Source organism: Phyllobates terribilis, unplaced genomic scaffold (assembly GCF_046119375.1).
Source record: "Phyllobates terribilis strain yellow unplaced genomic scaffold, ASM4611937v1 Scaffold_11__3_contigs__length_659146591, whole genome shotgun sequence".
Lineage (NCBI taxonomy): Eukaryota > Metazoa > Chordata > Amphibia > Anura > Dendrobatidae > Phyllobates > Phyllobates terribilis.
The window spans coordinates 310,728,186-310,744,879 of NW_027362771.1; the positions used below are offsets into that span (position 1 = coordinate 310,728,186).

At 44.1% G+C, this 16,694-nt stretch overlaps 1 protein-coding gene across 1 annotated transcript in view; it reads right to left on the bottom strand.

The window, feature by feature from the left end:
- KCP (kielin cysteine rich BMP regulator) overlaps positions 1-16,694 on the bottom strand; it is a 154,918-nt gene that overhangs the window by 32,540 nt on the left and 105,684 nt on the right. The window contains exons 28-36 of the mRNA XM_073652551.1: positions 12,419-12,501; positions 11,808-11,901; positions 8,636-8,818; positions 6,338-6,508; positions 5,860-6,036; positions 4,422-4,507; positions 2,733-2,823; positions 2,125-2,207; positions 1,836-2,009 (exon numbers count right to left, since the gene is read on the bottom strand). Of these exons, the coding sequence (XP_073508652.1) occupies positions 1,836-2,009; positions 2,125-2,207; positions 2,733-2,823; positions 4,422-4,507; positions 5,860-6,036; positions 6,338-6,508; positions 8,636-8,818; positions 11,808-11,901; positions 12,419-12,501 (1,142 nt within the window). The remainder of the gene's footprint in view (positions 1-1,835; positions 2,010-2,124; positions 2,208-2,732; positions 2,824-4,421; positions 4,508-5,859; positions 6,037-6,337; positions 6,509-8,635; positions 8,819-11,807; positions 11,902-12,418; positions 12,502-16,694) is intronic.

A 16,694-nucleotide genomic window follows, 5' to 3' on the forward strand; every position in this document is an offset into this window, starting at 1 on the left:
TTTGGTCAGTATTTTTTCTCAGGAGTGGGAGCCAAAACCAGGAGTGGGTGATAAATGCAGAATTGTTGACTTGTTTCTATTATACCTTTTCTCTGATTGTTTCTCACCTGGTTTTGGCTCCCACTCCTCAGAAAAAATACTGACCGAATACTGACCAAATTCTGATAGTGGGGCCATGGCCTTAATGTCAAAATGTTTATCTATAAGTATCAAAGGCCCCAGAGTGTACCAGGAAAACATTCCCCACATCATTACTCCATCTCCACGAGCCTGAACTGTTGTTGCCTGGCAGGATGGGTTCATCAAACCTTGCTTTTTGTGCCATATTTTGACCCCTACCACCATTAGGATGATGCAACAGAAATCTGGATTCAACTGACCAGGCAATACTTTCCGCAACTCAGTGATCCAATTATTTTCCCATTGATGATTGGTGACGTGGCCTTCTGTTTCCCTTAGCCCATTTGTGTTAAGGAATGATGACTTGTGCATTCGGATACTAAAGGCTATTTACTGCAGACCTCCAGCAGAGGAAATACCTCAATAATACCCCATTGTGAAAGGTGTGTGAAAGACACACATCCACAGCAGAAAGTAACATGCTGATGATCTCAAACCCATAGCGCCTGTCAGTTAATGTTGCAGATAAATTTTGTAGCATGTGCATGAGGTTTCTTAAAATCTCATACACTTTCCTGCCACTACAAAATGCAGTGAATTTTCTGAAGTGAATAAGCAATGAAAAATCTGCTGAATTTTCACACCGAGGGAACTTATCCATTAGGATGGCTTCATACATCTGTGAAGCATGGACCGTTCTTGCATCAGAAGATCTGGAAGGAGTGGCCAGTCTTTCAACTTGAGCTAACTACTTCATATATGTCTATGAAACAGTTAGGTCAGGTTGGGAAACCCAGCAGTGGGCTGGATCTTCTGATGTTAGAATAGTCTGTGTTTCACGTGTGAAGCTCGTCTTAGCTAGAGAACCAGTGTCGTACTCTGCTGAATTTGCTCAACCATGTACCTCCTGTTCATCAGAATGATTGCTACAACTGTCCACTGATCCACTATTTGCAACCACCCTTCTGTTGGATGTTCTTCCGTGATCAACACCATTCTTGGTATACTCTGAACACTATTGTACAACAAAAAACCCTATAATGTTGGCAGTTTTTTTATATACTGGCCCTAGATATTTTAGCACAGAAGATTACGCCTCATTTGAAGTTGCTCAATTTTTCCATTCTAATGTGAATTTACACTGAAGGTGATGAAAATAAAATTTGCACACTTGATGTTATGCTGAACTCCTGTGTTTAATGTTCATACCGGGATGCTCTAATCATGTGAAGGCTGTTGTCTCTAGTAATTCAGTGTGTTATTTTTTTTCATAAAAATACAGATATGTTTCTGCAAATAAAGATTACATTTCCGTGTTTTAAGTGTAATTTTTCTAATGGCAACAATTTTTGTTGTGCGAAAAATGTGCAAGGTTTACAAGTTTAGAAGCAAAGTGTCACCTACTTAGTAAAAGGCATAATCCCATCCCTACATTATGTCATTTTTACCATTGAAGTCAACATAAAATATTTCTAGGATCAAAAAACTTCTGTTTTATTCTGTTTTCAATTTCAATCTGCTAAAAATTGTAAGTCAAATGTTAGTCTGAGAGTCCACTGCTGGTATACTGTATGGTAAAATGGCAATTTTATTTTGGATGAGAGAAAGAAGAGGAAGAAAAAAGAAAGAATCTAAAAAAATATATGAAACCTGTAATAGAAACATGTATACAAATTTTTGCCTGGGTGTTGCCTTTGCAGAAAGAGCTTGCTAACCTTGCATGAGCAGCGACTACACTCATCGTCAGGGTCCGGAAAGCTCTCTCCATTGACGCAGTCCTGGCCGTTATAATTGCAGCCATCACACACAGGGCACATGCAGGCATCTTCACCTGGATGAGGGCAGCTCACTGTGTCACATGGCCGGGGGCCGCAAGTGACGTGGCCTTTCTAGGAAGCAAAGCCATAAACAAGGTTATTAAAAAAATATAGAGAAAGCACTGAAAGAAAAACAAATGCAGCGAATTTTTAAGGGGCTTTAAACCCTATAGGCCCATTTACTTACCATACAGCGGCATTGCTCACATTCATTTTGTGGTGAGGTGAAAAAATCACCATTAATATGATTACGCCCTTGAAAATGGCATCCTAATAAAAAGAACAAAATGAGCTATTATTATGGGTCAGATTTTCAAAGGATTGTCCAGTCATTTTACATCGATGACCCATCCATGGGATAGGTCATCAACATAAGATTGGTGGGGGTCCGACACCTAGAACCCCACAGATTACTAGTTATCACCTTCGGCAGTGGCCAAATGTAAACAGTGTACAGAGACAGAAGAGAACCACTCTGTACACTCCGCTGCTGGGTACTGCAGATCAATGCCTATTCTTTACAATAGGAGCAGATCTGAAGTACCTGGCAGCGGCCACGAAATGATGGAGAAGAGCTGCAGCGCTCTGCCCCATACACTATTTACACTCAGTCACTCCAGAGGTGATAATAGCTGAATGGTGGGTGTCAGATCTAAGCACAGGACAACAGTATAAAGCCCTTGCAAAACCCCTTCATAATCTTTATTTTCTCTTTTTGTTGTGGTAATCCCTGCCACTTCATATTTACAGGAAAAGTATCTTAATAAGACCTATGCTTGACATTTAGAAACTCACCCTGGCACAGAGGACAGTCACAGGGTCCAGTCACTGGATGTGGGCAGGTAGCTGGAGCACAGAGCTTTCGTGCACACTGTACAGATCCAGACTGAAGAAATCAGAAGACATGTCAATGTTACATACAATAGAATACTTCATTCAGAGATTTGATGATAAGTTTTACTGATTTTAACAATATAATATTGTGTAATAAAACCTTGGCTCATTGACCATAGATTTAGAAAATGTGGGTCAGCATAATAAGACACCATCTATAAGTATACAAATCCCTTTTTAAAATTCTCAGTTCTCATACAGTCATAGTGCCCTTGGTTTTTTTCACTATGCATTTATTCTATGTATAACAGAGATCGTCATTCTATGGAAACACAGAGGAGAGAGGTCAGGGGTGGGGATAGGGCAAGTGTCCTCCACTATTTTAGGGACCTGAATGGCCTCCACCATTAACCCACCTTGCTCATGTCAGTTCCAGTTGTTTATTATTTAGATTCCAAAAAGAGGCATTTGTTATATCTATCTATCTAAAAAAAATCCAAAGCTAAAGTGGAACCATGCTAGAAAAAAGTGCATATTCAAAGACTTCAATCAAGTCCACATATCAGTAAAATGTCAAAAATGACAGCACTTCAAAATCAAAATGAAGCAATAAATTGTGCCTTTATTAAGCCAAGTGGTTACAGCAATGTTTCAGTCCCTCCTGGAACCTTTTCAAGTCTGTATCTATCTATCTATCTATCTATCTATCTATCTATCTATCTATCTATTTATCTATCTAACTATCAATTATATAGTGTGCACCTAGCACACAATATACTGCTCAACTTTGGGACGCCCAGATAATGAAAAACAGACTTTCCTTGATGGCAGCTCAAAAATCTTTATTCAGCCCAGAACAGATGGAAGCATATTTGTGTGGTTTTCTCCTTCGATCTTCCTCATATCACCCATAGACAGGGGCGAAGGACCACCTGTATCGTAAAGGGCTGCTTCAAAGAATCAGGTAGTCTTGGTTCTAGTGTGTCTCTTAGAACCATTCATCTGACCCTGGAGGCAGTACACAAAGCAGGAATTCAGAAAATATCAAAGAGATAAACCCTTTGTCATGTACTGCCCTTCAGGCGCATACTAATTTACTAACAGACAGATGCAACAGCATGATTGCCCTATATGAAGTCAGCCTCAGTCAGGAAAGATGCTCTACTAATAAGTAAAGCATACTGCCTTACTGTTTAGGAACCACTTAGCAGGTCTCAGTGATAGTTGTTCCAAATAAATTTGAGTTTCTGCTGGATCATGCTACACATATTGTGAAAGAACAGCAAATAATGTTTAAATGTCATGGATTCCAAACAGTGAACTCTCCTGAGCTTGATAAACTTCTCTATCTGCCCCAGAGTTTATTGGTGCATATTAAAGACCACTTTGTTGGGATAACATGAAGAGATGCTTCCCAAACACCCTGAACTAGCAGGTTCTTATCAGTTCTTCAAAGGAGCTTATCTTTGTTTTTTTAGCCAGTCCCTCTGGCTCAAAAATTATTGTTAAAGTGAAAACACAGTGTTTTTTTCAGTGAAGTAAAGAGGAGTCGGGGAGGAAGGTATCCCACCAGAGTAAGCTTGCATCTGCTTTCTATGACGGGATGAGGCAACACACATTCCTTCTAGTATGTTTGACTTCTAAACTCACCCTACAAGTACATTCCGAACACCCCGCATTTGAGGGGTCAGGGATAGTTTGACCGTTAATCAGTTCCACTCCATTATATGAACATCCTGTTATGGAGAACAAGAAAGGACATCAGGCAGAGACAAAAAAGATTAGTAAGATGCAGTTGTAATAAACTATAAGGAAATAAAATAGGAGCAAATGAGGTAAAGCAAGTATTGGGCTCTGGTAACTGAATCTGATGGGCTTGTATAATACTAAGTCTTATACCATATTCTTATACTGTGTGATATATGCTACATTTCCAAAAGACCATATTGGTTCAAATGTTGGATATTGTTTGTACATTCATGTGTCAGATATAATAGATTGCACGTCAGCATCAAAGAGACTACAGTCTGTTTCTTCAGTGCAGGGGTATTTAATTCTTACCATATTACTTTCCTTTTGAATCTCATTCCAAAAGAAACACCTGCAAGATATTCTAGAGCAATAAACAGTGATGTCCCTATTTGTGGAAAAATTGCCCCCAATTCATGAAAGCGTTTACACCAGAAAACTGGTGTAAAACGCTTTGAAACGTTGCTAAATCTTTGCACCATACAGAGTTGCAAACATTTTTTGCAGCATTTGCTGTTTTCACAGCAGTCAGTGCCAGTTACATCAAAGTGGGCAGAGCATGGTCAGGATGGGGGCACAGCAACGCACCCGACAAATTCATGACCAGACATGCGGTACCTTGCACCAGAAATTTTACTCCAGTCAATAACCGGAGTAAGATTTTTGGGAAGGTGGATGGAGCCACTTGTAAGATGTGCCTTACTCATTACTTGGCGTGCGCATCTTAATGAATCAGATGCCACTTACTGTACCACATCACTTCGTTAACCAGGGGTGTGGTGGGGTAAGTGGCACCTGATTCAGTCTTAATAATTAAGGGACGTTGTTTTTTTTCTGAGGAGTTTGCACCAAAATACCCCATAGCAATCTGCTATGTTTATTGCAATTTTACACTTTCAAATGCAATCGCAACTTTGCGTTTTTCAAACTCGTCATAGAAATCTACGGGGAAAAAAAAACAAAAACACAAACAGTTCCGCAGTAGCTTTCAATGCAGAGTGGGTATAAGTTTTCATGAAATCACATACACTTTGCTTGATCTGTTAAACGCAGATTTTCAGCACAAAAAAAAACTGTGGAAAATTGCAGCATTTACACTACATGAGAACATGGCCTCAAACTTTGGCAAAAAGCATTATGACTGCAGTCAAAACTGATGCAGTGTAATGTGAAAAGTCGCTGTTCTGGGGTGTCCTGGATGTTACTAGTGAGTAGATCTGAACAACTGATACTCTTGCTAACTTAATCATGTAACATTAGGTGTAATGTGAACAGACTTCAATCTCTCTTCTGCTAGTTGGGTGCTCAGTGCAACAGTGGTTGTCAACATATTACCAACCATCACAGACCGGACAGCATTTTCCCGGAGGGGTGCTGGGGTGAGTGCACCCAGCTTTATAGCAAGGCTTTTTATTGCAGGTGACAAATCCATCAGTGCAGACACACCGACTGCAAGAATCTTGTGGTGATGAAAACTCCTGACCGTTCATGTACACCTGCCCCAGATACTGGCAATCTGCGGAATAATTTATAACAATTTATTCTAATTCTTATAAGATCAACTTGATTTTATTTAAATGCTATATGTTAATATTTAAAGCAACTTTCTTCTGAAATGTGCAGTTTTCTGCACACATGAGCCAGAGAGCATATTACTTAAAGGGATATTAACATAAAGGACATATATAACAAATCTACAGATATATAAAATGAATAGAGGGACCCATATCTTTCTGAATATTCCGTGAATATGCCATAAATGTCTGATTTAGGACAACCCCTTTAAGTTTAATTAAAGCCATTTTTGTATTATTCACCTTGGCACTCCTTGCAGCATGGACCCACAGCTGGATAGGGACAGTTCAGTAAAGGACAAGTTTTAGGCTCACAATTCACGCTACCTTCCCAGCAAACACACACCGAGCAGGGATCTGATGGTTGTGCGAACTGTTCTCCGTTAGCAAGTTCTTTTCCAGACAGAAGACATCCTATAAATAAATAACATAAAAGATATAGAAGATAATATTCAATCATATTATTTTAAAGTCCAAAACATAGTAATACTGGAATTTATAATATGAAGTGGGGTGTGTTTAACATTGGGCATGAGTAAGGCGTTCTTGATGAATGCTCTTCATTGTCAATGCTATAAAATACTTGTATTACCACAATGTCTCATTCTACTAGGATACTACTACACTGTATGCAGAATTATTAGGCAAGTTGTATTTTAGAGGATTATTTTTATTATTGATCAACAACTATGTTCTCAATCAACCCAGAAGACTCATAAATATCCAAGCTTAATATTTTTGGAAGTTGGAGTGTTTTTTTTTTTAGATTTGGCTATCTTAGGAGGATATCTGTTTGTGCAGGTAACTATTACTGTGCAGAATTATTAGGCAACTTAATAAAAAACAAATATAATCCCATCTCACTTGTTTATTTTCACCAGGTAAACCAATATCAGTGCACAAAATTTAGAAATAAACATTTCTGACATGCAAAAACAAAATCCCCAAAAATTAGTGATCAATATAGCCACTTTCTTCATAATGACACGCAACAGCCTTCCATCCATAGATTCTGTCAGTTGCTTGATCTGTTTTCGATCAACATTGCGTGCAGCAGCCACCACAGCCTCCCAGACACTGTTCCGAGAGGTGTACTGTTTTCCCTCCCTGTAGATCTCACATTTTATGATGGACCACAGGTTCTCTATGGTGTTCAGATCAGGTGAACAAGGGGGCCATGTCATTATTTTTTCTTCTTTTAGACCTTTCCTAGCCAGCCTGTGGAGTAGTTGGATGCATGTGATGGAGCATTGTCCTGCATGAAAATCATGTTTTTATTGAACGATACCGACTTCTTCCTGTACCATTGCTTGAAGAAGTTTTCTTCCAGAAACTGGCAGTAGATCTGGGAGTTGAGCTTCACTCCATCCTCAACCCGAAAAGGTCCCACAAGTTCATCTTTGATGACACCAGCCCATACCAGTACCCCACCTCCACCTTACTGGCTTCTGAGTCGGAATGGAGCTCTCTACCCTTTACTGATCCAGCCTCCGTCCCATCCATCAGGCCCATCAAGAGTCACTCTCATTTCATCAGTCCATAAAACCTTTGAAAAATCAGTCTTAAGAAATTTCTTGGCCCATTTTGCCAAAGGAAAGGAAGTTGCGTAATAATTAAGCACACCTTATATAGGGTGTTGATGTCATTAGTCAACACCCCTCCTCATTACAGAGATGCACATCACCAGATTTACTTCATTGGTAGTTGGCTCTCAAGCCTATGCAGCTTGGAGTAGGACAACATGTATAAAAAGTATCATGTGATCAAAATACTCATTTGCCTAATAATTCTGCACACTGTGTATATATTAGACAAACTGTAAACCTGATTAATTGTCAATTACCGCTGGATTGATTCAGATGGCATTTAGTTGTGGCCCTTGCCACTTCTTCTTCTTCATTATATTTGTGTTATTTCTTCTCTTTTATATATTTTATACAGAATTCATGTATTTCTTTTATAACATAGTAATTCCACTTATTATGGATGCAGGGTTGGAATATTTTCACACGTTTTTGCTTTTAGAGCAGTTAGTTGTACTAGTAATTAAGAGCAATATACTTATATATGCAGGGCCGATATTAACAAAGCTTTTAAAGAGATCTGTCAACACAAAACAACTGTTCAAACCAAGCACAGGAGCGCGGTTCATCCTTTGCATGACTGAGCAGTTTAGTGCACCTCCCCACATACTTGTTTTCCATCTATCTCTGTCTTTCTGTGGCTCCTGTAGAGTCAGAGCTGTCAATCACGAAGAGATGAGTGGAGATTGATGGGAAGTTAAAGGCTCACTCAGAAGTCCGTGTAAATCGGTCCGAGCTCGGACGGGCCGCAGGTCTCCCGACTGGAGTGTGACAGCTTCATGCATTTCTATGAGTCTGTCACGCTTGAGTTGGGAGAGCCGCGAACTTGGACGGATTTGCACGGACATCAGAATGAGCTCTAATAGGTGGGAAGGTGCATGGAATTGCTTAGCCGGCTCCCTTTATTATTTTCTGCACACAGAAAATACAAATTCTCATTGTCTGGATATGAAATTACCATCACATGATCGGCAACAGTCTCCTTTAAGCGAGTGGGTGCAAGCTATAGGGGCACAGGGCTTGCGCTGACAGGTAATTGTGCCGTTGTTACATATACAGTCACGACATTTATCAGATGGATCATAGAATCGCTGCGTGTGTCTGTAAGTGATTCCAGAGTAAGGGCAGTCAGCTGGCGGTACTGTGAAGACAAAAAAGCAAGAGATTATGTTAAAATGTGCAAAATATTAGCTATTGAAATGCGCTAATCATTTGTATTAATTTTTTTTTTCAAATTCAAGTTTTTTACTTTTGTGTTGAAAAAGTACAAGAAAATACAATATACATAGTAAAAGGGGTAGCGTAACTATAAATCTATGCATAACTACAGTACATTGGAGGGTACAGGGAGGGTTTTCCATCAATATCCAGATCAAGCATGTATTTTTCCATATGAAAGATAGAGAGAGAGGGAGAGGACCACGGCAGACCACCAATCAATAGAGTGTGATTATGATCATTGTTGTGACGACATCCCGGATAACTTTAGTTGGGGGCTAGATGGTAGACGTCAGAGTTTTGGAAATCCATCCAATCCCTCCAAATCACACAGTATCTATCAACATCAGCCGGTGAGATGGCAATCAGATGCTCCATCCTATTAAGGAGAGAAATCTCTGCAAGCCATTCCTCCACAGTGGGTGGGTCTCTGCTTTTCCAGCGTCGTGTAATGACATTCTTAGCCGCCTGTATTAGGTAGCCTATTGATGACCTTTTATAACTACGTTTACTTATTGGTAACATTGATAAAAGGAGGGTTTCTCGCGTATTAGGGATAGTCAAACCAGTTATTTTCTCAATCATGGGAACCACCTTTGCCCAAAATGCATTTATTATAGGGCACCCCCACCATATGTGTGACATTGTCCCTTCCCCCTCCTCACATCTCCAACATCTGTCTGAGACCACTGGGTACCATCTATGAAGGACTGCTGGTACCCGGTACCATCTAGAGATAATTTTGAAGGAGGTCTTCTGGGCTTTGGACCCTATTGAGGTTTTACGTGTTAGGAAGAAACATTTATCCCATTGTGAGTCAGAGAAGGACTTCCCCAGTTCCCCTTCCCATGCACTGCAGAATCCTGGCCTATTGTCAGTTACCTGGGCAATGAGGAGATTATACAGTAGGGAGATGGAGAGTGTAGGGGGTGACAATGATAGGCACAATTTTTCAAAGTTTGTGAGATCTCTATGAAGATGTGTGCGCTTCTTCACAGTTGAATAGAAGTGTTGTAACTGACTATATTCAAAATTAACCTTCGGGGAAGTGGCTCTTCCCTGTAACAAGTCATTGAGGGGGAGCAGCGAAGTATTGGAGATGACATGAGAAAAGAATATCGGATGGGATTTGTTTGAACCGAGAAATCTATTTGCAGATAGTCCTGGTGGGAAATCCGGATTATCTGAAATCGGGAGCAAGGGGCCCTGGGGGCCGATTGAGGATAAGCTTTTTTTATGGGATCTCAAAGCCAAAGCAGTGGCATAAGTACTATATGACATGAGGCTAAGAGAGGGGACAGTTAAATGGGTGCACCATGGGAGAGTGGTAAGAGCTTTAGGACACATGGATTGAGCTATTTTGACCCATAATTTCCCCTCCGAATGATGGAGGAATTCCAGGATTCTAGCGTGTACTGCTGCCATGTAATACCTTCTACAATCCGGAAGGCTAAGGCCCCCCTTTTGTTTGTGTCTGTTCAGAACGTCTCCCCGAATGCGTGGACGCCCACTTGCCCAGATAAATCTGCAAAAGCTACTGCGCAGTCTTTTCCAAAAATTTGAGGGAATTACCACGGGAATGGTTTGGAAGAGGTATAAGAGTTTAGGTAGGACGTTAATTTTTAGTATATTTATTCTGCCGAACCAGGAAAAATCCTTCACCGTCCAAGAAGTAAGATCTCTATGGAGTTGTTCAATAAAGGGCCCAAAATTAAGATAAAATAGACAGGAGAGGTCTCTATGAATATGAATTCCTAAGTATTTGATACCCTGTGAGGGCCAGGCAAAGGGAAAGTTGGACTGGATGGAATCCTGTGGATTTGGGGAGGGAAACAACGAGGGCCTCAGATTTCGCAGCATTGATTTTAAAATTTGACCATGTACCAAAGTGATCTATTTCAGCTATAACAGCAGGGATGGATATATGTGGTTGAGTGATATATAGCAGGACATCATCAGCAAATGCAGAGCACTTGTACTCGGTGCCTCCCACCTCAATCCCCCTAATATTGGGGTTATCGCGGATTGATGAGAGCAGGAGCTCCATCACTAGGATGTATAAGAGAGGGGACAGAGGACATCCCTGTCTTGTCCCATTGGTTATTATGAAAGGTGATGATAATGTTTCATTTATCTTCAGCCTAGCTGACGGATTGCGATACAGGGCCATGATTTTGGCTATAAAAGGGTCCCCTACCCCAAGCTTTTTAAGAGAGTAATATATGGCGTGCCAGGAGACTCTATCGAATGCTTTCTCAGCATCAAACGAGAGCATCAGTAAAGGGATACCTCTTGTTTGGGCATGATGAATAATGTCAATTGTCTTTAAGGTGTTGTCCCGAGTTTCCCGCCCAGGGAGGAATCCCACCTGATCCAAGTGTATGTGTGCGGTTAAGAAAGGTTGCAGCCTGTTCGCCAATATTTTCGCGTAGATCTTCAGATCCACGTTCAGCAGAGAGATTGGTCTATAGCTAGAACATAAGTGTGGGTCCCTACCCTTTTTTGGGAGAACAGTGATATGTGCCTCTGTAATTTGAGGAGGGAAGCGGTTTGTGCAGGATGCGTGATTAAATCCTCCCAGCAGGAGAGGTGAAAGGAGGGGAAGGAATGTTTTATAGAATTTGACTGTATATCCATCTGGGCCTGGACTTTTTCCACTCGCTAACGACTGGGTAGCTAACTGCAATTCGGACTCATCTAGAGATGTGGCGGGAGACATTTGTATTAATTTTTTTTTAATTGTAATATATTTCTCCAACATAAGGAGGCAAACTGTTGCCTTTTAGGAAGCAGATTTGTTAATATGTATGAAATATAATGTTCATACAAGAGTAATATCATTTCACTCTTGAATCCATAACCATATCTTTATAGCTGTCCGGCTTTGGACCTAATTCTATATCCTTTCTTACCTGGACACTGTGGACAGCACTCTCCTTGGACTGGGAATGGCTCGGCGCAGACAACAGGTGGGCATCGTTTTGTAAGGCACTGCACATTACCATTCTGCAGATATATACACAAATGAAGAAAGGATTTAAATCCAGACACAGTGAACAAGCAGAATCCGGCGCATCTTAAAATCAAGCATGTCTTACTCCAGTTGGGCACAGTAAGATTTTGGCTTACAAATACTAATGTAAAATAGATGCAGCACGGTTGCTCAGTGATTAACACTGTAGGCTAATAATAACGCTGGGGTCCTGGGTTCAAATCCCACCAAGGACAACATCTACAAGGAGTTTGTATGTTCTCACTGTGTTTTTGTGGGTTTCCTCCGGGTTCTCCGGTTTCCTCCCACACTCCAAATACATACTGATAGGGAATCTAGATTGTGAGCCCCAATGGGGACAGCGACGATAATGTATGTAAAGTGCTGCGGAATATGATGCCGCTATAAAAAAAACACATAATAAATAAATAAAATACTGACCATATATTGAACATGGCGTTAAAGATAAAGATAAATGCAATGGTGGGACAATGCAGAAGCAGAAGGCAGGTGGAAAGATACAATACTTACAATGCAGTGACACTGTCTGCACTTGTCTGTAGGATGCGGAAAGTCTGCACCATTAGGATATTCCTTTCCAGCATAGTTGCAACCTGTGAAAGATTGGCACAAAATCTCAATAACACACAAGGAATGCCATCTCCATGTATTTATGTATCTCCTAAGATTTTCTTTCCTTTTCATTGGATTACCATATTTCTTTAATAAGGAAATGTCCTGCATATTTATAAAACATGAAATCATCAGTTATTATTGCTTCCTTTCCTGAATTCCTCATAGCATTTTTATTTCTATCATTATAGTCCAGATAAATAACCTGCCCTTCTTCATAATGGAGGAGAAAAGACCGCAACACTCCTGATGAGAAATTCTCTATAAGCCTACCCTGGCTTGATAAAGCTCTATCCTAGTTTAATAAAGCCCTACCCTGGCTTGATAAAGCCCTAAAAGAAAAGAAGTTGGCCCGAGGGCCAGAAATGAGCGACACTAGGTCATAGATAAATAAATGTAATAGCTTTATTAATTACATAGATACAGGTAAATAGAAAAAAGTGCATCAGACAAATACATGATAAAAATAAAGACTAAAGTGCACACCGTCAACGACCGTGATCTCCTACCCTGAGCGTGGATCCTGTGTGGACCTGCAGCGGATGGAGGCACAGCCCTCGTACCCCGGCCTTGGGTCGAGGGGCAGGTTGTAGGCAATGAATGTCTCAATCCGGTCAAGGACCCCGACCAAGAAGGCCCGGAGCTTAAGAGTATAGCTCCACAGAAAATGGATCCCAGGGAGGATGCAGACGGAGCGGTGTACGCCACCTGTCCTCGCCCTATATTCAGAGGGAGTCCGGCTGCAAGAGGGGTACCGGCCCCCGACACCCGACCTTGCTACTCCATGTCCTGGTCGGGGAAGCACAGTAGGCCCTGAGAATCCCACCGGGTAACGGAAGGAGCGGAGGGAGACCCGGCCTAATTACACACACAGACAGGAAAGGACTCGGTCTGTAGTTTAGGAACACTCTGGTGAGGGGTCCTGATTGAACGCTGGACTTACTCGGAGGTTGTCGGACCCCCGTTCCTGGTGACCGCAGAACTCCGTGAGGAGCAGGGAGTCTCCTTCCTTCTGCCATCTCTTATGTGAGTAAAGCCTTGGAAGTTCACCCCTATGGCCTCCGGACTCTTTATTCTACGCTACTCCACACTACGCAGCACCAGGTCTCCTTTACTACTACCCCCTCCATCCTGCCTCTCTGCCCTGAGGTCTTGCTCCGCCTGTGGGGAGTAGTAACAACGACGGCCGCCATACTACCATGCCTCAGCGGACTGCAGCGGCGCTGGTGGCCTTCACCAGGTGCCACAGGTGGCGTAGTCAAAATCAGCCACTCAACCCGGATAAGCCCGTACCATCCTTTTAATTGTGACGGCCCTGGGCACGGAGCGGGTCCGGGCCACGGCTGCACCCCATCTCTCCATCACAGGACCCGACTCCGAGTCCCCCATCTCCCAGGGTAAAAAGGGACTTTCGAGTAGAGGCGTCACAAACTTGGCGTAGTCGGCAGGATTCCGTGCCCGCAGCAAAGACAGGAATTACCCATTGCTACCTGGTACTGTGTGCCTTACACCTTGGACTTTCGTTTTCACTTAAAATGGCGCCCGCCCAAGAAGAACAGGCGCCATAGTGCTGTAGAAAGATGGCCTTCTAACACCTCCCATCGTGGGCTGGGCTCCCGTATGGCGCCAAAAGTGCGAACCGCCCCTTCCATCAGAGACTGTCCGCGGGGTAATGCCCGTCAAACCGGATGGACTGAACGAAGGCGGGCCTGTCAGCATTCCGCACAGGAACCGCCCCAAAAGAGGAGGAAGGAGAAAAGCAACAAGGTGCGGCCTTTGCAGTTGGAGGTTGGCAATCTTCGGGAGCAGACATGGACGCTTCTGAAGCGCAACCTACCGAGCCTTCTGAACCCGGTTCAGGTCCTTCACCCAGCAGGGAGCGAGGCGGCAAGATTCTAACAGCGGTAGATTTGGAGTTTCTCCACCAGGAAGCCCCGGGACTTATGCGGAGACAGAAAGAGGCCCAGGAGGCGGCGACGGCTGCGTGGCGGGAAGAAATGTTGCTGCGCATCTGGGCCCGCCGCCAAGGAGCTGAAGCTCAGGGTGACACGGTGACAGAGGTCGTGAGGGGCCCAGCGGTGGGTGAGTGTACTGCCCCTGCCCTGGCTGCTGAGCCTACCGTACTCATACTGGACCTCATGGCCGAGTATCTCCTGCCTGGCGCGGTCACCTGGGAGCAGGTCTTTGCTCCGGAGCTGCAAGCGGCAGCTATAGGTGGGGACCTGCGATGCCGCCCTACTCCCGAATCCGAAGTACCTGAAGCTGCAGAGGTGTCCACCGGCCCCAACCCGGACTGGTCCACGCTTGCAGAGGACCCGCAGCAGCCTCTAATGACACCGCAACCCGCACCGACAGTCACCTGGCCGGAGGCTGAGGAGTGGGCCTAGGATAACCAGGGGGGGGGACCTGATGGGCTTCCCCCGGGAAACCCGGGCTGAAGCGCAGAGGAGGAGTGAGCGGTGCCGTGAGCAGATCCTCCAACTCGCTCGGGAGCAACGCCGGAGGGAGGTTCGCTGCGAGCGCCTCGAGGTGCGGGCCAAAGCTGCCAAGTCCCGGGTCCAACAAGAGGAGGCAACCCGTCCCAGTCCCCGTGTGGAAGGGCAAGTCGTCTGCTTCAACCATGAGGCGGGGTGGGGGTTCATCAGGAGTCCCCAGTACCAGGACGACGTCTTTGTCAGCCGGCGGGATGTCGAGCCACGGCTGAAGAAGGGACACCCTGGCCGGAACCTCTTCCCGGGCAATGTAGTGACTTACTCTCGCCACCATGGGGTGCAGGGGTGGTACGCCCTGGATGTTCACAAAGTGTCCCGGAGTGACGCCCCCTCGCGCTCAGCCTCAGGGGACCGGTCAGCCTCCGTCGGGAGAAACGAGCCTTTTCCCAGGAGGGAACCCGAGATCTAAGCAGCCCCGGCGGTTGTAACCTGTTAAAAAGTTAAGATGCTGACATTTATGTTTTGATTTTTCTATCCCCGGTTTCTGGAGACATTGGTCCCTGCGGACTAGCAACAGACAGACTCCCTTCCTGTATATAGTTTGCATCTCTTTAGGTGCTCCATATTGGTTTTATATAAAACCGCGTATACAATTCTACCTCAGACCTCAGAAGAAAAACCTGTCAGGGTGGCTCTCCTGGAGGTCCAACTCGGGATCTTCATGCCCTGCAGCCACCCCAGGGCCCACGTTGGGGGTTTGGGACAGGTCCCTCGTACTTCTGAACTGACTCTTAGTCCTTGCACTTTAACCCGTCTGTCTGCACATGAATGTCTCTGGAAAATGCTAGCACTTTTATAATTTTATACTTTTGTACTCTTATAATGTTATGTCATGTTTGCAACGTTTAAGAAAAAGTGCCTCCCATAAAGGGAAGATAGTTTGTTGTTAATATAAAAGAAAACTTTCTAGGTGTTACTCTTTTGCAGCCCGCGGACGTGCTGTGTTTTACCAGGGGGGAATGTGGCGCCCTGACGGTTCGACCGCCACAGGGATGCTGCACTTCTGTAATGGAGTGTAGTGTTCCTCCTCTGAGGTAAGAACAGTGTGATGGTCAGGACCCAACCTCCACATGCAACAACACACTTCTCCACCAGAGGAGGCTAGAATGCACTAGGTGCTGCCCTCCTGGTTACAGGGAGATTGGGGAACCAAGAGTTAGGGGGAACCAAATTAGTGGGTGAGGGTGGAGGACTCACAATTTAGTTACACTTTAAAATTTCATATTTAATAAAAAGCCATTTTTGGTTCGAGGTTCTTTGGCTGTCTTTTGAACCGTGAACGACTGTGATCTCCCACCCTGAGCATGGATACTGTGTGGACCTGCAGCGGATGGAGGCACAGCCCTCGTACCCCGGCCTTGGGTCGAGGGGCAGGATGTAGGCAATGAATGTCTCAACCTGGTCAAGGATCACGACCAAGAAGGCCCGGAGCTTAAGAGTGTAGCTCCACAGCAAATGGATCCCGGGGAGGATGCAGACGGAGCGGTGTACGCCACCTGTCCTCACCAACCTGATATATTCAGAGGGAGTCCAGCTGCAAGAGGGGTACCGGCCCCCGACACCCGACCTTGCTACTCCATGTCCTGGTCGGGGAAGCCCGGTAGGCCCTGAGGATCCCACCGGGTAACGGAAGGAGTGGAGCTGCCACCCGTGCCCTTTTTCTGAGAGGAGTTCAGAGGGAG